We start from the raw sequence: 24,082 nt of genomic DNA, 5'->3' as shown, positions 1-24,082 counted from the left end.
TAGGCTGCTCTCATCATCTGTCAATTCTTTTTTTTTTTTTTTACAAAATAATTATCTAGTTAAATATCTTCGAAATTTATGTGTCACGTTTGTCTATGCCAATTGAGATTAAATTAATGTAATGAAATTTTTTTTTTTTTTTTTTTTTTACAAAATAATTATCTAGTTAAATATCTTCGAAATTTATGTGTCACGTTTGTCTATGCCAATTGAGATTAAATTAATGTAATATGTACTCTCAAAATTGAAATACTTACTTACATTTACGGATTAAGATGAAGTTTGAGTGTTTATATATATATCATACTAAAAAAAGTTATTTTAATTCAAACTTTCAACTTTTAAATTAAAAATGATAAATACTTACCATCCGAGTAATTCAATCATATCCAACCTTCCTATTTTAGTAACTAAAATAGTAAAAAAAAACCAGGAAACCATCACCCTACTCCAATGCTAAAAAAGTACATACAGTAAAAAAAAAAAAAAGATCAATTTTTTCCAAATCAAAGTCAATGGTGAAGTAGAAAAATATGACTAGGAATAGTAAAAAAAAAATAAAAAATTGGAGTAAGAAACAAGAAAAATTATTTAAAAAGTTGTGTATGTGGAGTGGGGGTGGGATGGGGGTGTTGAGGGGGGTGGAAAAGCAAAAAAAGAACTACATAGTGTGGGTGTGTTTTGTAAGTTTTCATTTTGCAAAGCAATGTCACAAGATTCTGAGGAGATAAAAACCATTGAACATTGGAAATGGTCTGAAATGCAAGGTGTTGAACTTGTTGTATCTGAAGACAAAAATTCAAACACCCCCACAACAACAACAACAACAACAACAAATAGTCATCAATTTGAAGAAACAAGAATGGAGGTTAAAAAAGAAGAAGGGGGTGATGTGGAGAAGCCAAGTAGTCCACCACCAGCAGTTGGTTTTGGTGAACTTTTTAGATTTGCTGATGGTTTGGATTGTGTACTAATGATAATTGGTTCACTTGGTGCTTTTGTCCATGGATGTTCTTTGCCTTTGTTTCTTAGATTCTTTGCTGATCTTGTTAATTCTTTTGGCTCTTATGCTAATGATGTTGATAAGATGACTCAAGAAGTTTTAAAGGTAAGAAAAGAGACATCAAATTTTCACTAGTTGAGTGAAAGTGAAAGTAAGCTATAGTTAAATTTAGTTTATTGATAATGTTTTGAGTTTTTTTTTTGTGTTATGCAGTATGCATTTTACTTTCTTGTGGTGGGTGCTGCAATATGGGCATCTTCATGGGCAGGTAAAGAAAAAAACTTCATAAAAATTGAATCTTTTTTTATTTCAAGAATTAGGAACTTCATAAAAATTGAATCTTTTTTTATTTCAAGAATTAGGAACTTCATAAAAATTGAATCTTTTTTTATTTCAAGAATTAGGAACTTCATAAAAATTGAATCTTTTTTTATTTCAAGAATTAGGAACTTCATAAAAATTGAATCTTTTTTTATTTCAAGAATTAGGAACTTCATAAAAAATGAATCTTTTTTTATTTCAAGAACTGGGAACTTCATAAAAATTGAATCTTTTTTTATTTCAAGAATTAGGAACTTCATAAAAATTGAATCTTTTTTTATTTCAAGAATTAGGAACTTCATAAAAATTGAATCTTTTTTTATTTCAAGAATTAGGAACTTCATAAAAATTGAATCTTTTTTTATTTCAAGAATTAGGAACTTCATAAAAATTGAATCTTTTTTTATTTCAAGAATTAGGAACTTCATAAAAATTGAATCTTTTTTTATTTCAAGAATTAGGAACTTCATAAAAATTGAATCTTTTTTTATTTCAAGAATTAGGAACTTCATAAAAATTGAATCTTTTTTTATTTCAAGAATTAGGAACTTCATAAAAATTGAATCTTTTTTGATTTCAAGAATTGGGAACTTCATAAAAATTGAATCTTTTTTGCTTTCAAGAATTGGTTTTGAGGATTCTTTGTTGATGTGGAATTGGATTTTGGTAATGGTTTGCCAGAGATATCATGCTGGATGTGGACTGGTGAGAGACAAACAACAAAGATGAGGATCAAATACTTAGAGGCTGCTTTGAACCAAGATATTCAATATTTTGATACTGAAGTTAGAACTTCTGATGTTGTTTCTGCAATTAACACTGATGCTGTAGTGGTCCAAGAAGCCATTAGTGAGAAGGTGAACATACTAGATGAACTTTTTTGTTTTCTTTTTGGGAAAAAGGGTGTGTAGTTTAAGGATCTGATAAGCTTTTTGTATTGTGTTTTATTGCAGTTGGGCAATTTCATTCATTATATGGCTACATTTTTGTCTGGATTTGTGGTGGGATTTACAGCAGTATGGCAATTAGCTCTAGTTACTCTTGCTGTAGTTCCACTTATTGCTGTAATTGGTGCTATCTACACTGTGACATCAGCCAAATTGTCAAGTCAAAGTCAAGAAGCACTTTCAAAGGCAGGGAACATTGTTGAACAGGTAAGAAAAAATTATACAAATTTTGTGAAATGAAGGTGTTTTTTTGCTACTTGATTTGCTGAAGTGAAGCTTATTTACAGACAGTAGTTCAAATTCGGACGGTATTGGTGTTTGTTGGTGAGGCAAAAGCATTGCAAGCATACACAGCAGCACTTAGAGTTTCTCAAAAGATTGGATATAAGAGTGGATTTTCAAAAGGATTAGGACTTGGAGCTACATATTTTACTGTTTTCTGTTGTTATGCTCTTCTTTTATGGTATGGGGGCTATTTAGTTAGACATCATTTCACCAATGGAGGTCTTGCCATAGCAACAATGTTTGCAGTCATGATTGGTGGATTGTGAGTACTAAGCTTTGTTCGTAAATATGTCGATTTTTTTTATTAGAAGAAGTTATAGTTGCTTAAATATTTCTCCTTCATTTGATAGGGCATTGGGACAATCTGCCCCTAGCATGACTGCATTTGCAAAAGCTAGAGTTGCAGCTGCCAAGATTTTCCGGATTATCGATCATAAGCCAAGCGTCGACAGAAACGCCAAGACGGGGTTGGAGTTAGACACTGTTAGTGGCCAGCTAGAGCTTAAGAATGTCGAGTTCTCTTATCCTTCAAGGCCTGAAATCAAGATTCTCAACAATTTCAACCTCGTTGTTCCAGCTGGAAAGACCATCGCTTTAGTCGGAAGCAGTGGTTCGGGGAAAAGCACTGTGGTATCCCTTATCGAAAGATTTTATGATCCCACCTCAGGTAGCACAACTTTGCAACAATTACTACTTCATTATTGAATTCAATATTAGCAATGTGATGGGCAACTTTAATGAAATGTCTGGCAGTTGAAAGTGAATTTCATTAAGTCCATGTGTTTATGTGGAGACATGTTTAGTTATCATGCTATGTTGCTCGGACTCTTCAAAATGCATGCCGGATACTCCAAAAGTAGGGCATTTTGGAGAATCCAACATGGGGGCAACAATTTCGGAGAGTCCGAGCAACATATTTAATGTATGAACATCTCAAGCTAATAATTAGTCTTTATGCAGGACAACTTATGCTTGATGGAAATGACATAAAGACACTGAAATTGAAATGGCTAAGGCAGCAAATTGGCCTTGTAAGCCAAGAACCAGCACTTTTCGCAACAAGCATCAAAGAAAACATACTATTAGGAAGGCCAGATGCAACACAAATTGAGATCGAAGAAGCTGCTAGAGTTGCCAATGCCCATTCTTTCGTAATCAAACTTCCTGATGGCTTTGATACTCAGGTTAGCTAACTAAAAAAATTACAATTTGTTTGTCTGGTTTTGACTTGGTATGAAGTTCAAGAAAGCAAGTAAAACTTTTGAATCTTGTTGTCTTAAAGTAAAGATATGTGGAATGTACCAAAATATCCTTTAATCTTGTGGTTTTAAATATGCCATGTGGGAAGTTAGAATTAAATAGTCGCCAAAAAAGGGAGGATACTATCTCTTTGAAACGGACTTAAAATGAAAGTAAGACAAACAAATTGAAACTGAGGGAGTATTTACCAAATAGAAATATAGCTACTTTAGATTCAACCAATTATGCAGCATTAATAAAGATTTAGCAGATGTATCATTAAATGTTAAAAATTTCTTGTACATTCCATATGCTATTTAATATGTGACCATATAATATCACTCATGCTGGTCCCACTAAGTTTATGGAAGATGGATTGGATATAAGGTTTGATGGTAGAGAGTGTCTAAGCTCTAAAATAAATATAACTAAAATCTAGTTGGCATTTATCTTGGTCCAAGTGGGACCACTAGGGACTACAAAGATTGATGCAAACTTATTAAGTTTCTTGGACTTTTTAAAAAATGTTGTCGGATGCATATCAGATCCTCCAAAAGTAGTGCATTTTGAAGGATCTGACACGATTACGACAAAATTTTTCGAGAGTCAGAGCAACAGACATGTACTATCATGTATCAAAAGGGTTTCCTTAGTCAAAGGCAAAGTTTTTTTTTTAATCTAAAGGATGACTTTAGCCTTAGGCAAAGCCAAATTCATTGGTTGTGTTGAATGGTCAAATTTCTATAGCTTTGAAGGTACATTTTACTGTAAATTATTTGCAAAGATGCTTTTTTTTCTTCTTCATTTAAATTGTTTTGTTTGGTCAACAAACAAACCTAACATTATTTTAATGAAGTCAATGTGTGTAGGGGACTGATCATTTCATTTAAGAAATAGGTAACATGGGGTTTTCAGTCAACAGTGCATGTGCAGGAACAAATTTTATTTTATCTATTCATGTGAGAACAAAAGACTTTGTTTGTAATGTTAGTAGTTGGAGGGTTGACACTAGAAGATAAATGCATTAGAATTTTTTAAATTTTTTTGAGGAAAAACATATATTGGGGGGGGGGGGGTGCATTTCGTTGGATCGATTAAAAAATATAATTGAACGGAAAGTGTAACAAGTTGATGAAAGCTGGAGATAGTTACTGGACTGTGATCACTAGTTTTACTTGATTTGTCTATGAGATGTTACGTTGTAGTCAGATATCGAACTTTTATTTGTTAATCTGAGAGTAAAATGAAGTTTGAGCTGCAACATGTATGACGTAAGATATTAATTAATTTTGATGAGTACGTTGCCTCTCTCGAGCCTTGTGATAGACGGGTGTGGCATGAATCATAGTCATTATTTCTGTGATTAACGTTCATCGTTTTTCTTTAAAGTATATTACTATTTAGTAAATCATGGGGTACATGTTTCGAGTTAGACCTATAGAATGTGAAAATGTGTATTTGGACATTGCAGGTAGGGGAGAGAGGATTACAATTATCGGGTGGACAGAAGCAGAGGATTGCTATAGCAAGGGCCATGCTTAAAAACCCGGCCATCCTTCTTTTAGATGAAGCAACTAGTGCTTTAGATTCTGAATCGGAAAAACTAGTGCAGGAGGCTCTAGACAGGTTCATGATCGGACGAACGACTCTTGTGATTGCTCATCGGCTGTCTACTATCCGGAAGGCTGACCTGGTGGCTGTACTACAACAAGGCAGTGTCTCGGAGATTGGAAGCCACGATGAGCTTATGAGTAAAGGAGAGAATGGTATGTATGCCAAGCTCATCAAAATGCAAGAAGCAGCTCATGAAACCGCTCTTAGTAATGCCAGAAAGAGCAGTGCAAGGTATAGTTATCCAAATAATAATATTACACCTTAAACTAAAGACGAGAATCATAATGCTCTTTTTCCCACAGGCCCTCGAGTGCAAGGAACTCCGTAAGCTCACCAATCATCACTAGAAACTCTTCCTATGGTCGATCACCATACTCCCGCCGGTTGTCTGACTTTTCTACCTCGGACTTCAGCCTCTCCCTTGATGCTGCATATTCTAATTACCGAAATGAAAAGCTTGCATTCAAGGACCAAGCTAGTTCGTTTGGCCGGCTTGCAAAAATGAACTCTCCTGAGTGGACTTATGCTTTAATTGGTTCTATAGGCTCTGTCATCTGTGGTTCACTTAGTGCTTTCTTTGCATACGTCTTGAGTGCTGTTCTTAGCGTGTACTACAATCCGGATCATGCTTACATGAGCAAACAAATTGCGAAATACTGTTATCTTTTGATTGGAGTTTCATCAGCTGCACTCATTTTTAACACTCTACAACATTACTACTGGGATGTAGTGGGGGAGAATTTGACAAAACGGGTGAGAGAGAAAATGCTGGCAGCAGTGCTTAAAATGGAAATGGCGTGGTTCGATCAGGAAGAGAACGATAGTTCAAGAATTGCAGCTAGGCTCTCTCTGGATGCCAACAATGTTAGGTCAGCCATCGGGGATAGAATCTCCGTCATTATGCAGAACTCAGCTCTCATGCTAGTCGCATGCACTGCAGGATTCGTATTGCAGTGGCGTCTGGCCCTCGTCCTCATTGGGGTCTTCCCTGTGGTCGTTGCAGCAACAGTTTTACAGGTGAGTGAGTTCATGGAGACTCAATTAAAAAGATCAATGTTTCATTAAGACATTTCCTGTGTCTGTATACTCCTCCGTCCCAATTTACGTGACATTCTCTCCTTTTTGGTCAGTCGAAAAAAAAGCATAACTCCTTTCTATATTTAGTAACAATTTGACTTTAAACTGCTCATTCTACCCTTAGTGAGATGATATATATGCACACAAATTAACTATGACTTATTTTAGACTGCAAGTTTTAAAAATATTCATTTCATTTCTTAAACTCCATTCCTAGTCAAACGTGTTCACATAAATTGGGACGGAGATTCATTAAGACACTTCCATTTTAGATTATAGGTTCTTTGTGTGCTGAATTATTTGCGTCTCCCAACAGAAAATGTTCATGAAGGGATTCTCAGGGGACTTGGAAGCTGCTCATGCCAAGGCCACACAACTTGCTGGAGAAGCTGTAGCTAATGTAAGAACAGTTGCTGCCTTTAATTCGGAGACGAAAATAGTTAATCTTTTCGACTCCAGCCTCCAAATTCCTCTTAGGCGTTGCTTCTGGAAGGGACAGATTGCGGGAAGTGGTTATGGGATTGCTCAATTCTTGCTTTATGCTTCCTATGCCCTTGGCCTTTGGTATGCCTCCTGGCTTGTCAAGCACGGGATCTCTGACTTCTCGAAGACGATCCGTGTTTTCATGGTGCTCATGGTTTCTGCTAATGGTGCAGCCGAAACATTGACCTTAGCTCCTGACTTCATCAAGGGTGGCAGAGCAATGCGTTCTGTTTTCGAACTCCTTGACCGTAAAACAGAAGTTGAGCCGGATGATCCAGATGCCACCGCTGTCCCCGATCGTCTTCGTGGTGAAGTGGAATTTAAGCATGTAGACTTCTCATATCCCACTAGACCCGACGTGTCAATTTTCCGTGATTTGAATCTTCGTGCTCGAGCTGGAAAGACTCTTGCTCTTGTTGGACCAAGTGGATGTGGAAAGAGCTCAGTCATTTCACTTATAGAGCGGTTCTACGAGCCATCATCTGGACGTGTCATCATCGATGGCAAGGATATTCGTAAGTACAACCTTAAATCCTTGAGAAGACACATTGCTGTAGTGCCACAAGAACCTTGCCTCTTTGCTACCACCATCTATGAAAACATCGCGTATGGACATGAGTCAGCAACTGAAGCTGAGATAACCGAAGCAGCAACCTTGGCAAACGCCCACAAGTTCATATCTGCATTGCCTGATGGATACAAAACATTTGTCGGAGAAAGGGGAGTTCAATTGTCTGGTGGACAAAAGCAAAGAATCGCCATTGCTCGTGCTTTCCTAAGGAAAGCCGAGCTAATGCTGCTAGATGAAGCAACAAGTGCACTTGATGCAGAGTCTGAAAGATGTGTACAAGAAGCATTGGATCGCGCTTGTGCAGGTAAGACCACTATTGTTGTTGCACATAGGCTATCCACAATCAGAAATGCACATGTGATCGCGGTCATAGACGATGGGAAAGTAGCAGAACAAGGTTCTCATTCTCATCTGTTGAAAAACTACTCAGATGGTATTTATGCGCGTATGATACAACTACAACGATTTACACACGGAGAAGCTGTGAATATGGCAACAGGATCAACGTCTTCCTCGCATCCTAAGGAAGATCAAGATTGAGAAGAAAACGCGAATTGAAGCTCAAAATGAAAAAAATACCAGTAGAAAAAAAAAGGAGTATACCTTGTGTAACACCCTTATTATTTTTTGGACTGCTAATTTCTTGTTCACTGTTTCTAGTATAGTATAGTATAATATGTGCATTAATCCAAAATTTATATTTATCCTTCAATTTTTCACTCTTACTCATCCCTTGGTCATAGTAAACTTCATTCTTTTTTCTGAGAACACATCAAATCAACTCAATTTAGTAGTAGTAGTACAATGTAGAAGGGGCGCCTTGAGCGACCTATAGGTTATGGGTTTGAGCTGTGAAAGCAACTACTAATGTTTGTATTAGGGTAGGTTGTTTACATCCTTCCTTGAACTATGACAACGTAGAATGCTTTATGCACTGTATTGCTTTTCTTTCGTTGTACAATGTAGGAAGGAAGAAAAAGGGTGAGTGGGACATTTCACTATCTTTGTGGGGACTTTTAGTGCCTAATGTTCATTAGCTACTCCATAAAGTGGTTGAGAATTATGAGATTTTAGGTTTAAATTTCATCCGAGGAAAAAAATCTCATGTGTTGTAGCCTTGATGGATAGATTTTCTTGGTACCTGTTGCTGTTGTGAGGTGGCAGGTATCTTGTGGAAAGATACGAATCAATTGAGGAGTGCGAAAACTGGCTCAAATACCACACTCATAAAAAAGGGTCAAAAGATGACCTTAGATCATAGGTTCGAGCTGTGCTCCAAGTGAACTAAGTTTAGTATTTAAGTGGAGAAGGGTTACAAACTCATAATCTTCAAGTTTCAAAGGCTTTGGGCATAGGGATAGACCGGTTCAACCTAAGAAGTTATCATTGGATGAACTACTGATATTGATCCAAAAGAAAAGACGATAGGTATAGTTAGGTTGTGATCGACCAACCATCCAATATATTCATCCATAGTCATATGCCCTCCTAAAGCGATCTCCCAAATTAATCGAGTTTTTCCAAAGAATCAAATTGACCAATTATTAGTGATTGTCGGCTATCTGTAAAATACTCATTTGCTTGAGGCTTCCAAACACATCTTAATCCAAACCGACTTCAGATGAATTTCTCGATCATAAATAAAATATGTGAAAGGTCAAAAGATAAATAGACACACTATACATGATTGATTTTAGTCATGTGCTTGGCCACAAAGTCCTAGTACATCCCCTTTATTTCAAGACAAATTCATCATAATGGTTGAAACAAGATACATTGTTACATATTTAACTTTAATTTGAAGAAACAAATTTTTGGACATGTTTATTTTTGTGTCCCACTCCTGTCAATTCACCACCAAATCAACCTAACTAGACCCTACTAATTAATTAATACTAGTACTAATTGTTACAAACATTAATTATGACAAACCTTAATAATCAAGATTGTTAAATTTGTCTGTGATCACTTTTCATAAAAAAATTTGTTTGTGTTGATTAATAAAATATGGGACCTAAAAGTGTTGGATTTCAGACAAGATTATAAGTCATAATCCATGCCAAGATATGATTTCATTTTACTTTTTGCAATTTTGGACTGTTTGATGTTGATTGTGTCCCTAGAAGGACCATCTATCGTCAAAAAGTTTAAGTTTAATCTACTGATATGCGTATAGAAAATATTTACATAATTAGAATATTTTAAAAATAATTATAAATAACTTAATTTAATAACATTAACCGATAACTTAGAATAAATGATAAATAACTTGTCATAACTTATAACATGTTAAATTACACTGATCATCACTAGAAAATTCACCATCTTTAGATAGTACGACTTGTTTGAACGTCGAAGATATGAGATTTGCGCGGTCAATTGTTGATAAATTTAATTTTAGTCCTTGTGATAGATAATTCAATATATTTAATCTTTAATTAATTTAAGATATATGTTTTTGATCCCTTTATGTAAGAGATATATTATATTTAAATTATACAAGTATATTATCCTGAAATATGAAATAGAAATTCAAATTAAACATAACACATGAATAATTAAACAAAGAAAAATTTACCAACTCTCAAAAATTGTCCATATTCACAATCAAATGATTATAAGATGCACATTCCAAATAATTTAAAGTTAAATATATTTAATCAATCATCACAAAAATTAAGTTTACCAATAACATAAAGGACCAAATGCTAAAACATCCACCCTTAACCGCTAGTATAAACGATATGTAAATAACTTATTATAACAAATTAAATTATATTAATCATATAAAATTATACTAATTATATAAAATTATTTATTATACTGTCAATGTATATAACTGATAAATCCACCTATCACTCTCTAGGTTGATAGTGATATGGGAAGTGGAAGAATGGGGAGGAATAGGAAACAACATAATTGATGTAAGGGGTTCACGTGGTGAGTGGTACCACATGCGCAAGAGTGTTAAAAAAAAAGAAGAGAAAGCAACTAATAATTCATGAGATGGAATGGAACGGTTGAAATTCCTCTATTCTCAATTAGATATTTTAAAATTGAGTTTCTATAACAATAATAATAATATATTCAATGTTGTGGTCTAAAAAAGATAAGAATAGTGTATGTTGACCTAACCTCTACCTTAAAGCAGTGGCGGAGCCACCTTATTGCTAGCTAGGGGTTCATCCGAATCCCCTTCGGCGAAAAATTATATTATTTATACACGGTTAAAATAATTTTTTAGGTATATATAGTAGATGTCGAACCTCCTTTGGCAACTTTGTGTGTCTATTTTTTCAAATTTTGAACCTATTATTGAAAATTTTGGCTCCGCTACTGCCTTAAAGGTAGAGCGACTCATGTTTTCGATAGACCTTCTGCTCAAGATTGAAACAGTTTCGGAAGAAAAAATAATAAAATAACAATACTATATTCAAGCTACACAAAATTAAAACATGTCATAATTAAATTCGAATCTCTGTGAATAAAATAAGTTCTATTGGGAGCGCAATCCTCAAATATGGATCATGTAATACGCGAATTCAGAATTAGTCAAATCTCAATATATATACCGAACATCGAGCGAAAAACCTTATTAAAAAAAGGATTGAAAGAAGAGTCTAATAGCAAAAAGAAACAAAAATCAAACAATGTGAGATATGTTTATATTTAGGTCAAAAAACTTGTTTGGAGTACTATTATTACATAATAATAATAATAATAATAATAATAATAATAATAATAATAATAATAATAATAATAATAGAATATTTATAATAATAATAGTGGGGTTATTTTCTTGGTGGTGGGAGAGGCGGCGCAGGAGTGAAAAGTTGCATAAAAATGTGGCATTTATAAAGTTGAAAGGGATGCTATATTATGGCTTTTTTTCATGATGAAGGCAACGGCATTATTTTCCAACATTGGTAAAAAAAAAAAAAAAACTTGAATCAAGGGGTATTTGTAAATAAATTTAATAATTGAAGTTAAATAAACGAACCTTTATTCAGTGTACTATCTTATATATCTTGACCACAAAGAAGTTGCTTCGTAGAATGTATTTGAAAAAATAATACATATATCAGCCTTGATATTATTTGATATCTTATTTGGTACTATTTTTCTAACGTATATATTAGTTATACATCATATTAGTGAAATTACAGATTACAAATTACAATTAAAAAATAAAATCTCTTCAGGCTTAATATACTAGATCAAATTATGGATAATAAATAATTTCAACGTTACTAATATATACTATAATTAATATTATTTTTATACATTCTAAAAACGATCCGAAAGCATATTTCACTATGACATTATTTGGATCCTATATATTTGTAATTGGCTATCTGAACAAAATGCTTAAGTCAAAACATGACAGATATGAGTTGAAATAAAATCATTCAAGTGAATAACAAGTTGTGTATTATGAAATAAAGATATAATAGATAAGAAAAAGAGACAAAGAGTTGAAGACAAATTTATGTTGAAAGTGAATATTAATTTATTGTAGTCAACTGGTACTACTTTTCAGAGATTTAATAATGAACATAAAAAAAAAATATGTGAAAAAAAGAAGAAGATTATTTAGAAGTTGAAATTGTGTTTTGAATATACATTTAATCAGTGATAATTCAAAATGTTATCTATAGATTTACGAGAATCTATTAACAGTTGCATAAACTCTACATATATATAGTCACAAAATATCTATAGATATTTAACTATACATATATTCACTATATATTAACTTCAAATTATTATAAAAATTAATAAACTTTAAATCTAGATCTGCTTCTACATCTAACTTGAAAAAAAGTACTAAAAAGTTTGGAAAGTGGAAAAAAGAAAAATTCACTTTTTCTAAGCTCATCTTAAAAGAATAATAATTTAAAAATAATTTAAAGCTCATATATAATTAACCATACCTTGTTTTGAAAACAAAAATCAGGAAAACAAAAATCATGTCAAAATGAGATTTAATAATGGCAAAAGAAATCATTTTAAAATTTATAATCTTAAAAGTTTCATAATATTTGCGTGTTTATAATTTTTTTTTAACTTATAAACTGAAATATATCATTGTATTTGTATAACTATTAAATCTTCTCATTAAAAAATAAAAATAAAAATTGTGTCATTTTAAAAAAAGATTAATAAAAAAAATATAGTATCTAAAATAAAACGAAAAAAATACATCATAAGAGCTTTGGACATATGTTTTTGACTTATTCAAATGTATCATTAAAATCCCAAATAAGAAAAAATCCATAAAATACAAACAAATTTTGCGTCAGAAAGTGTTGTAAAAAGCAATTTTGAACAATTTGTTTTTTTTCTTGTCATCATAATTCTAATTGGCGTACACGTTTGGAATTTCGAAAGTGTATGAACTCGTCCCTCTACCTTTCTCTACGACTTAAATATTTGGCTTGTTTATAATAATAGAGTTCGAACTGGTGACCTACGTCACACATATCATGTGTATTGTCCCTACGATCGAATGTAAAAGGTCAAGTGAGCAAATAGCTGATTTCAGAACCGATATTTAAGACGTGAATGAAGTATATACGTTATTGTAAGATTAGTTGTTTTAGAATAAACTTCAAATTTACGGAAATGAAGTTACAAACTTGTATACGACTCTGAAGTTAGGCTTTGTGCAAGAAATTTTTTAATATTTTGTCTGAAGTTTGATTTGACAATCACGCGCTTATGAGTTTTGATAAATCATTTCGTTTCATTTTTTTTTTTTGTTTTTTAGTTCTATTTTACCGCTTATGAGTTTTGATAAATCATTTCATTTCAATTTTTTTTGTTTTTTAGTTCTATTTTACTCATGATATCTCATTCATTTCACCTAATGGTACCTCAATTTAATTTATTCCTTTTCAATCTGAAATTAATTCAAATTAAATAGAAATTTAAAGAGATTTACAAAATCACGAGTATTTTTACTTAAATACTTGACTTTGTTTGTAATAGAGTTGAACTCGTAACATATGTTCCATAAATCACGTGTAACGTCTTTACTATCGAATCAAAGTCCTAATTGTAAGGGCGAAGATAGCATGAAAAATACGATTCAACTTTGATTCAAATTTTGTATATTTCTCGAAAAATCCATCGCATATTTTGCTTCTTCTTTTGATAACGTGCGTCTCTGTAGGTATTCTGATCTTAACACTCATGTCTCTACTACTTTGTAGTTTATACTACCTTTTTCTTTTCTCTTTAAATTTCTTTTTTCAATTGATTTTTTACTTAGTATCCGTTATCCGAATTCAATTAATTCAAACGTCGAAAAGTCCCGCATTTAGATTCAAAAATTGTTACTTCTCATTAAAAATGAAAAAAATGTTTACCACTCTGACAAACCCTTACGAATACATTTTATATTGTCTATATACAACTAGAAGAAACTAAGATAATTGTATATGATATACACATTGCCTAATGTACCCAAATTGGGACATTTAAATTGGTCCAAACATAAAAATGAAATAATAATAGTAATATTAATCCAACTTTGTACCTTTAAGCTTTAGGGCATACTATATATGAGATTATTGTTTCTGTTAATTGATTATAATTAGAATGATTTCATTACCTAATATAAAACAAACACAACAAAGGATTAGCCCCCATAGTATCACTCACTTATTACTATGATTGCACGCAATTATTCATAAGAGTATCTGCTACCTTCTATCGTCACAAGTACTAAATTATTCCACATTAAACTCACTATTTACTATGGTTGCACACACCTAGATTATTCATAAAAATATCTGCTACCTTCTACCGTCACAAGTACTAAATTATTCCACATACAAAAAAATTTCGAAAGTGGTATTCAGGATTAGTTGTGTACACCTCAACTATTTTACCAGGTACTTGTTCCTCCCACCAATACAAATACCAAATATTTACTAAGCGCCCACTCTAACAATAATAATTAATAGCTAAACATGTTATTTTGTTCATTATAAGGTTCTTAATTTTGTAAAATTGTAAAACTATGTATGACTTTCAGTTTCATGTTTGGAAAGTTACATGACAATTCTGGGTCAGTAGTAATCTATTTTCATCTGATTTACAATCTAAAGTACAATGCTTCACAAGATCTTCCACAAATTTTAGATAGGAGACATCTTGTAAGATTGATGATCAAGCATTATTCCGGTTAACAAAAGCTGAACGAATTACTGCTCTTTCAGTGTTTAGCTATCGAATCCAAATTGAATAAATTGGCATATTAATTCAAAGACGACGATTCTTTAAGCAATCTGTGGTTTGATACAACAGAAACAAAACATAGGCAGTCACTAGCTAGCATCATCTCAGTGAATCTTGGCCAAACAAGAAACACCAAGCTAATGCGCTCTGCTAAGTATCTTCTAAACTTACTATACCGGGAGACAGAGAGAGACAGAGAGACGGTTCTTCTACCAGTGCCAATTGAGTTATAAACAGGGACGGGGGAAGCTCTAACTCATTGACATTAGCTTTGGACCGTTATCTGGCATGCCCATTCCAGCAGCTAAGTCGGCATCAAGTTGAGTGTGCGGTTTAGGGCCCATCATTATTTTCACACTGCATAAACAAAAGTACAAAACTATTCAGACTACCAACTATAATCACTAAAGCCACAGATTCACAATTCATAAGTCAAATTTGTATGCTTGGACCATATACACTTCAAATTGGATGTTTCTAGCAGAAAATCTAATTTATTTACGGCCAAATCAAATTGAATATGTAGTTCCCGACCATCTCAGTTTACAACTTATAATGTGTGACATTTTCAAGTTGTAACACCTATGTTTCTGTTACATTAACGTTTTAAGTTGTACCTCTGAAACAAAATCCTCCAATTTACCATGTGAGACATGTTGAATTATCCAAGAAATCCCTACTTGGACAATGCAAAGGAAATAGAGAAGCTGATAGACGAATAAAACACAATTTGTATGTTCAAGACTTCACACATTCATTAGCACCAGTTCTCTTTTCACCATTCACTTGCAAAAAGCTAATCTATTCGTTCACCCTGTCCTTGCAAGTGTGTAAGACTGTAGAGGCTCTACAATGTATATGACCTCTATTAGCATTTGTTGCCCCAATGCAGTCAAAACAACCAGGCTAGAATAAAAAGGCAACTTGCAAAGAACACTAAGCAAATACTGCTGCCAAATTCACTACTCGAAGTTATTCTATAATGCAAAACAGAATAACACTATTCTTCTTCAATCTCTGAAACTAACACACATTGAACTCTCTAGAGAATCAGCTGGTACTATTTGTTGGCAAAATGGTTTAACAGCAAATTATCAGGTATGTGATACTGTGTAGTACAAGCAGATGAGATGGTCTTCAGTCTACAATACACAACCCTAAAAGCACATCTCCTATGGTCCTCGACCCCTAAACTTCATGGTCCTGGTTAGTTGGACCATTGACCTATATCTGTCCAGAAAATTTGATGGCAAAAATGCAAGAATCAAGATGGTCCAGGACCATGTTTCCTTTGAAAGCTTTGAGCTTGTTTAGTTGTTGCCAGGCATGCTTTCCATCCTTCCCCAGTTTGTCAGTTCAAAATAAATTTTAGAGAAGGTTGTCTCTACTCCTAATGGACTCTGTGGGACATTATAATTTGCATTCTACTGTTTGTTATACTATAATAAGGAATGCTATGATAGACAGACAAAAGCGCTATTATATATTCCTGCTCTCTAAGAAGCTCCAAATTTGCTAAGGAATTGGTTGAATTTTATCGAAACGTACTTCTTTTCCTCCCTCCCTTGGTCAAGGTATCTGGAAACACATCAAGGCCATGTCGGATTTCTTTCAAGAAAACTCAACAATAAAAGGAGGCCGGTAGGAAAACAAGTTTTTGGTCTGAAAAGACATGGTTCTTTCTGAATTTATACAGTTTCACAACATTCAAAACAATTGTACTTTTTTTAATAGACAGGATATGGCTGTCTTATCAACTTTCAGAAGGAATCAAAAATAATTGGGAAATGGATAGCAACCTAAGTTGATTGGACTCTTCAGAAGCTCTCCTCCAGCTTCTTCCATATCTGATTGTCTCATTCAGAAGGTCACCCAAAGACAATTGGATAGGTACCGATGTTGATTGGATAGCCCATTACTACAACTTGAATGGTCTCCTTCTGGATATAACTATCCCAGGATCACCTTTTGTTGGTGTCTTAATAACAAAAGTTACTCCTTACCGATCAAAATAAAGAGGGTCTACTTCCTATTACAATGTTTGGGGCATGTCGGTCCAACTTCGTATTCTCTTAAGGATAATGATGTCTTATACTGAAGGAATATCACTAGGCATTAGTTCTTTTTTGCAACGATGGATTCAGGCCAGTTTGAATGCACCTCAACTGTTTCATCAAGCATCTACTACCACCACCAACCCGCACAAATACTGGGTAACTCTGCCACCAAAGCCTAGGCAGATGGAATGGTATCACCCAAACAATTTTTGTTTCTACTGGAATTTAAAGGACTTGCATTGCTTTTACTCAATTCATTGATTGCTATGCCACAGCCTTAGGACGCCTACATCTAACTGAAAGTCTGAAACACCTTTTAGCAACTAATCCTTCTGAAGTCAATAAGTTTGCCTTCAACTACAGTACCCTCACTAGTCTCTAGACAAAATACAATTACTTTGTCTCCTACAAATAGCTTTTTATAAGCAAGTCAAGGAAATCAAATCCAAGCAAATCATCAATTCTCAGCATTTAAGCTTCATTACCTCGCAGTAATAATCAGAAGAAACTATCCTCACCTAACTTCAATCTATTCACACAAATTCATCCCATAACAAATCAATAATTGCTTGTTGTTTCATCTGCTTCAATTACTGTGTTATTTGATGTTGCTACTATTCTTTCCTACTTCATTTTTAGCATGACTTCTTCACTACTGTATTTCCTTTCAATACTTGTTATTATGCTTTACTTGGACCTGGAATCTATCGGGAAAAAACCTATCTACCTTCACAAGGCAGGAGCAAGTATGTGTGCGCACTGCCCTCCCCAGACCCCACATGTGAGATTATAGTGGGTTTGGTGTTGTTGCAGTAAGAAATCAATAATTACCTCAACAACTACACAAAAAAAAAGTATTTTTTTCTCCAATTATTTAACAATTAAGCTAAAATCAATTAACATCTTACCGCTTCCTGTGCTTCTTCGTCTTGAAATGCTCATCCCTCACAGTAACATTTGCAAAATATCGACTAAAAACACACACAAAAAGAAGAAGTCATTTTTTATAAATTAAAAACAAAACCAAACTTCATGAAAATTAAAGCAGCGAAGTTTATCTTACTCGCAGTGCATACAGTAGTATTGACCCATTCCGGGAAGATCTTCGTCGACGGGCAACTCTTTCCGTTGCTCCTCCGGCTTTAACAGATCATCGTAAACAGCATCGTCTCCTTTAACAAGGAATTTTGTACGGCGAAATTGCTTGTGAGAGTATCTCCGCTTCTTCACGCTCCTGTGTGGACACTTTCCTCCCATTTTTTCTCTCTGCGAATTAGGGTTTTTTCCGATTGGATTGGGAATTTTTTTTGAAACCCTAGATTGTGATTTCAAAGGGGATAATTTATCTATATATACTTCTATACTGGACGGCGTCGCTTTGGTCGTGGTCTTGTTTAGATTATTATTATTATTATTATTATTATTTTAATAAAATATTTAGAGGTCGTTTGATTATTGGTTAGAGTCGTGTATAAAAATTTGCATAATTTTATACATTATTATTTGATTATAAAAATGATAAAAGGATAATCCTCACATAAAATCTAGCATAAGTATAATATTCGGTTGCCTTTTTTTTTTTCTCTTTATATAAGGTATACTATTGTTAATACAATATTTGGATTATATATTTTTTTCTTCGTATAATTAATTTATACATAAGTTATTCGTCTTTTAAAGACATACATGAAGGAGCCGAAACTTGGAGAAGGCTCAAAACATTTTTCAAGTATCTCATGTAACTTGTTAGTAATTCAAGAAAATGAGGAGATTAGTGGTGTTATTACACGTCATATTAGAATGAGTGGATGAATTGGAGGCTCGCATATGGTGGATTGTGATAAGAATGTTCACCATTACTCAAAGGTAAGTTTTGTAAAGTGATTGTTTAACCAATTATGTTGTATATGACACAATATTAGTCAGTCAAGAACTCACACATCCAGAAAATAAAAATAGAAAATTTAAAGATATTAAGATGGATGTGTGCTCATATTGTAAGAGAGAAAAAAATTAAAAAGAAGATATTCAAGATAAGTTGGAAGTGATCTTCACAGTGGACAAGATGATGGAGGTGGACTGAGATGGTTAGGAAGCGAGAAGAGGAGATGCACATGAGTTGCCTAGCAAGTAGGTTTGAGAGGTTGCCTATTGTGTAGTGCCGGAGCCAAAAATTTTATTAGGGGTGTCAAAATATAAAGTAAAAATATATAACCGCTGCTATAAAGATAGAACACACAATCTCAAGTAGTTTTTGCAACCCCTTAATTAACAACTACACTAAACCTTCAACTTATATATATATTTATTAAACCAAATTTTTACCTATATATACAATGTAATTTTCCAACGAAGGGGTGTCGCTTGACACCCTTGCTCTAGGGTAGCTCCTCCGCTGCTATTGTGGGTACGAAGAGAGGTAGATAGACCGAAACAATATTAAGGAGAAGTGACTAGATACGACATGATACATACATAACTTGTCAAAGAATACATGATCCTAAAAGAAGGATATGGAGATCGATGATTAGAGTAGAAAGTTAGTAGGTAGTCAAACGCCATTTTCCTTATCCTTCTTGTTCTTATTACACATCCAACAATCTCCTTGTTCGAGATTATTCGATTTTGTTATTATTATACATACTGTTTTCTTTGCTTTAGATACTGTATTACTTATTGTTGCAATTATTCTCTTTCTCCTTTGTTTTTACCTAACTTTTTTACTATTATATTTTATTTCTGTACATATTTTTTATATATATTTTACTTGAGTTGTAGGTCTATTAAAAATAACATTTTTATCTTTATAATATAGAAGCAAGGTTACGTATACACCATTTTCTTCAAACCTTACTTAAAAAATCACACTGAATATATTATTACGATATATTTGAAATCGTCTGATTGCTAGTTAAACTTATTATGGTAAAAAATTCTTACCTTATATATTTTAAACTCAATAAATAAATACTATTGAGCTGGTCCTGTGTGCATTATTTAGGATAAGGAAGAAAATCTATTGAAAATGACAATTCAATATTAGGGTTTCCATACACTTGACAAGTGCATGGCTAAGGATAGCACATCATCTCTTCACATACCTCTACGGGTGTTCACAATTTGTATAAGAACCGATTTAAATTGATAAAATAAAATCGATTTTATTTGGGTTTGGTTTGATTTGATTTTATATTTTTGAAAACCGATAGTATTTGGTTTGGTTATGATTTTATTCGAAAAAAACGAAGAAATAACCGAACCGATGAATTATATACATATATTTTATTAATATACATACTTAATATATTATTTTTATAAACAATTTTAAAGATCTTATACATATTTTTATTAAAATTTACTTTATAAATTTACTTATTGAAAACAAAAAACGCCCAAGATAGAAACATTTATCTTATTGATTTCATATATATGAGTGTCTATGACAATTTTTTGTGGGATTAAAAATGTTATTGTATCTTCCTTCTAGGTCAATATAGTGAATTTTAGAACTTTATTGATAGTAAATTTAGTGATCGAAAGTTCAGTAATTTAAGTCATTTTAACTATTTTTCGTTTTGAATGAATTGTTGTCACTTTTTTCACATTTTGAATGAATTGTTTCTTTTATTTTTGTGTATGGTTAATAACCGAATAACCGAACCAAACCAATCCGAAACTGATAACCACCAAACCGATAAATGTATATTATATTTGGTTTGGTTTGATTTTGATAATTTTAAAACCGATTAAGTTGGTTTGGTTTTGATTTTGATTTTGATCAATAACCGATCCAAACCGGCCCGTGAACACCCCTACCTCTCAATTACAATTATCAAAAAAAACTTCTTATTTGGTTTGATCATTTTATTTTTACTATATAATTTTTTCTAGGTAAATATCTGCCTAATATGAGGTAATTTTATAAACTTAAATGATTGATAAGATATTAGACCTTTGGGTAACGTTTACAAGTTTAAAATCAGTGTCTAATAAAATCTTTTAGTTCGTTTAAAAGAGATTTTTAAATCGTGATTCAAAAGGTTTAGAAATTGTAAAAAGATAAATAAAAAGAGAATCATTACTAAATATTTGTCCCAAAAATGAACTATCGGTGCATTTTGTCTGAATACGTGTCACTTACGATCGATTAAAAGAAAACGTTCAGATATTTTACCATCTTATTGCTCGAAGACTAACATCTAATTATATTTTAGGTGAAGAAATTCTATTCATTTCACCACAAACTTTAATGTGTAGAAGTAATTATTCGTCTTTGAAACACAATGTCATTGATATCCTATATCATCTCGATAGACGGGTCTGCCTCGTTGCGAGTCAACACCTAAATAGTTGTATTATTGCAATGAAAAATCAAATAAGAATCTTGATGAGCAAATTAAATCTACTAAAGTAATATTTTCTTAACTATAGAAAAAAAGATAAGTGTCAACTTATACCTCGATTAATTCGTTGAATACTGCTATCTCCCATCAACACAAGTTCAACCGATGCTTGCACTTAGTGCAACAACTTCGAAAGGTAAAGATTGGGAAACCAATGGAAGGCCAAGATACCATTTTTGTCTGCATGAGCACCAACACCTTTCTGCATGAATTATACGCTAACAAATTCGTTCACTAAGGTGCAGGTGCAAATGCAGATAAAAATGTCTCTTGTTTATAGAAATAAGTCTACATTAGGACGAAGCGTTAGTAAATATAATAGTAAATGTGATGAAAATAAGACTCGAATATAATAGATCTGGACGCCTAGCATGAAAGAGCCTTCATATTCTCACAACCTCTCCCCACACACATATATGTGGCATTGAGTGTTGGTATTATTTATAATTATTGATGTGGTGAATTCTTGGGATTTGATATGGACTCAAAAAGATGTAAGCTACACAACAAATCAAACACGTGGAGAGATGAAATAAATAAATAAATAAAAAAACAAAAAAAAACATAGGATATATAAGTTTCATTCAAGAAAGAAGCTTCTAGTTGTATAGTTCAAAAGTAGAAGTTGATTGTTCCGCCTTTAATCAACGGTTTTGAGTTCGAATCATAAATATGAAAAAGTTATATTACGAAGCAGTTCTCCGCTTAAATGAATTTACACGACATGATTTGCATCTGTAAGAATTCAATGTGAATATCGGACACCGAAACAAAAGAGAGAAAAAAGTTTGAATGGTCAGTAGAATGGTTAGACAGAAGTCACGTGGTGAATAGGCTTGGGCAGATGCTATTTATTCTTGGTGACCAATGATATAATGACACGTGGTCTGACCAAATGCAGGCACACTAACTCCACCTGATCAGGTGCCTCAGTCTGTCTAGTGGAATGGTGAGTAATGCCATTTTCAAACCAAACTGTGAGTAAATGGAAATCAACTATGAATAAAGAATTTAAACTTGATGAATTCAATCCTGATTTTTCACGTATATTTATGTTTTATATGAACACTGCTAGATTCAGTTCAACACATTGTTGCATCGATCTTTTGTCACACTTAACCATTGAGTCGAACTCTAAGAATGAAAGATCTTTATCACGAGGTGTAATAGAATGTTTGAAACCTTTCTGTCCTTAACTAAAGGTCTCAAAGTTTGAAACTTAGGAATGTAAGTCTTAATGGATAGTTAAACCCACGGCGGAGGTAGAGGGGATTCAATCTCTCTGCCTCCCAACTCCCAAGGTAGGGGATAAGTTTTGTGTCTACTCTTCAAATCAAATTTGTATAATTATTACAGTGAGTATATTATTATTGTTGTAAGGTCAAATTTTTGTACATGTATGTATAGTTAGATGATAAATCCTGTTGATGAAAATCCTGCCTCGACTACTGCTTTAACTCTAGCAAAAGACCAATTGGATGGAAGAAACAAGAAACTTTTGATCTGACCTACATGCTACAGCTTACAAGCACACTAAAATTCATTCATATTTGATCAATTGGATGACAGTATTATTAATTTCATGTTTTCAAGTTCAGTAGCTACATCATATCTTCAACATACATAAAGCAAAACACCAAAGGGCTATTATTTATCATCTAGATCTATTGAACGGTCAGCAACTTTCTCTACCAAACTCAATGGATAATGGATCTGCCTAGTTTTTCTTTACTTAGATACTATACTTTTGACTGCAATAATGTTGAGTAATGGAAGTACAAAAAAGAACAGCTAGTAACAAAAACAAAACAGTTCAAAAATAAATAAATGGAAGTATCAAGAAATAACAAATAGTAACAAAAATGATAGATAATAATTGTACAACAAGATAATACGATAGTCGAAGTACAAGAAACAACAGATAGCAACAAATATGGAAGGACAAGAAACTATAAGAGTAATACTATGAATACCAATATAGATGGACAACAAGACAATGCACTCCTACCTACTAACCTTCTACCCTTATTCATATCCTCCACAACATCCTATCTAAGGTCATGTTCTCGATAAACTGAAACTACTTTTATCATAATTTCTTCGAATATAATGTAAATCTATGTACAAGAAAAATTTCCACTAGACTAACAGTGGCAGAAGTAATTACTCTTCTAATTTATCAGATATTAGCATCACCTTGATGATGCATATGACATGAACAAGACATAGATCGCCTTTTTGGAGAAAACATGAGAAATAAGCTAATAAATACCTTGAAGCAGGAAAAGATGCATGAATCTGCACTTAGAAATGGAAAGAAGAGATCGTATACAGCAAACTTAATTCATTGTCATATTAATTTTATTTACTTTTTTTTTAAAGCAAATTTACCACTAGACAATGTCTAGCGGCCTTTTATTAAACATAAAAAATATCAATAGGAATAAGTACAAGCAAGGGGGCTAGGGCTTACCTTACTAATTCTAATGAAGTAAGAATTGATGGTCTTAGGAAACACATTGAAATAGACGCTCACCTGTAACACCAACATGTTTTGAAAACATATGAGGTAAGTAATCGAACAGCAATATCTCGGTAGCTAAACTACATATTCGAGTAGATTATCCAGTCCTCCCTAAAGAAAAACACATAGATGTGCAAGATTTCTCACTAAAGCATACCGATCCTCCTCTCCACAACTATTAGATGTCACCTGATCCATCAATTCAAACAATAATCACAAGCACCAATTGACACATGCACAAATTAATCTTTAATGATCAACAACCGATTTGGGTAAAAGAAGGAACCATCAACAACCAAGTGTTCGTCCAGCA

General features: G+C 33.0%; 2 protein-coding genes, 1 long non-coding RNA gene and 1 other non-coding gene across 4 annotated transcripts; 2 read left to right on the top strand and 2 right to left on the bottom strand.

The window, feature by feature from the left end:
* The first annotated feature begins 728 nt into the window (after positions 1–728).
* On the top strand, positions 729–8,258 carry PMDR1 (P-glycoprotein). The gene is given in 10 exon segments (NM_001288390.1): positions 729–1,108; positions 1,217–1,271; positions 2,006–2,181; positions 2,278–2,478; positions 2,559–2,818; positions 2,907–3,223; positions 3,517–3,740; positions 5,267–5,640; positions 5,712–6,426; positions 6,803–8,258. Coding segments are annotated over 10 exon segments (3,948 nt in total). The 5' UTR covers positions 729–760; the 3' UTR covers positions 8,081–8,258.
* A 6,529-nt stretch (positions 8,259–14,787) lies between these two features.
* LOC102605103 (zinc finger protein 593) lies at positions 14,788–18,182 on the bottom strand. Its single transcript, XM_006354304.2, has 3 exons — positions 17,906–18,182; positions 17,751–17,813; positions 14,788–15,142 (listed from the first exon to the last, which is right to left on the bottom strand). The coding sequence occupies exons 1-3, from the start codon at positions 18,097–18,099 to the stop codon at positions 15,037–15,039; spliced, it is 363 nt and encodes a 120-aa protein (XP_006354366.1). The 5' UTR covers positions 18,100–18,182; the 3' UTR covers positions 14,788–15,036.
* On the top strand, positions 15,152–16,556 carry LOC102604872 (uncharacterized). The gene is made up of 2 exons (XR_367815.1): positions 15,152–15,883; positions 16,520–16,556. It is a non-coding gene; the product is annotated as an uncharacterized lncRNA (long non-coding RNA).
* A 3,240-nt stretch (positions 18,183–21,422) lies between the features above and the next one.
* MIR530 (microRNA MIR530) lies at positions 21,423–21,503 on the bottom strand. The gene has a single exon (NR_127278.1). It is a non-coding gene; the product is annotated as a microRNA MIR530 (primary transcript).
* Positions 21,504–24,082: the final 2,579 nt, after the last annotated feature.

The sequence above is a fragment of the Solanum tuberosum genome, unplaced genomic scaffold, assembly GCF_000226075.1.
Source record: "Solanum tuberosum cultivar DM 1-3 516 R44 unplaced genomic scaffold, SolTub_3.0 scf00177, whole genome shotgun sequence".
In the NCBI taxonomy this organism is placed as follows: domain Eukaryota; kingdom Viridiplantae; phylum Streptophyta; class Magnoliopsida; order Solanales; family Solanaceae; genus Solanum; species Solanum tuberosum.
This window is presented reverse-complemented; position numbering and strand designations above follow the sequence as displayed.

What these genes read in the sequence shown, in the direction of transcription:
- LOC102605103 (XM_006354304.2), bottom strand. Translation starts at nt 18,099, where the DNA reads ATGGGAGGAAAGTGTCCACACAGGAGCGTGAAGAAGCGGAGATACTCT. An exon ending in TACTACTGTATGCACTGCGA is followed by an intron (nt 17,814 to 17,905) that starts GTAAGATAAACT and finishes GTGTGTTTTTAG; the next exon opens with TCGATATTTTGCAAATGTTA. An exon ending in ACGAAGAAGCACAGGAAGCG is followed by an intron (nt 15,143 to 17,750) that starts GTAAGATGTTAA and finishes TTGTTTATGCAG; the next exon opens with TGTGAAAATAATGATGGGCC.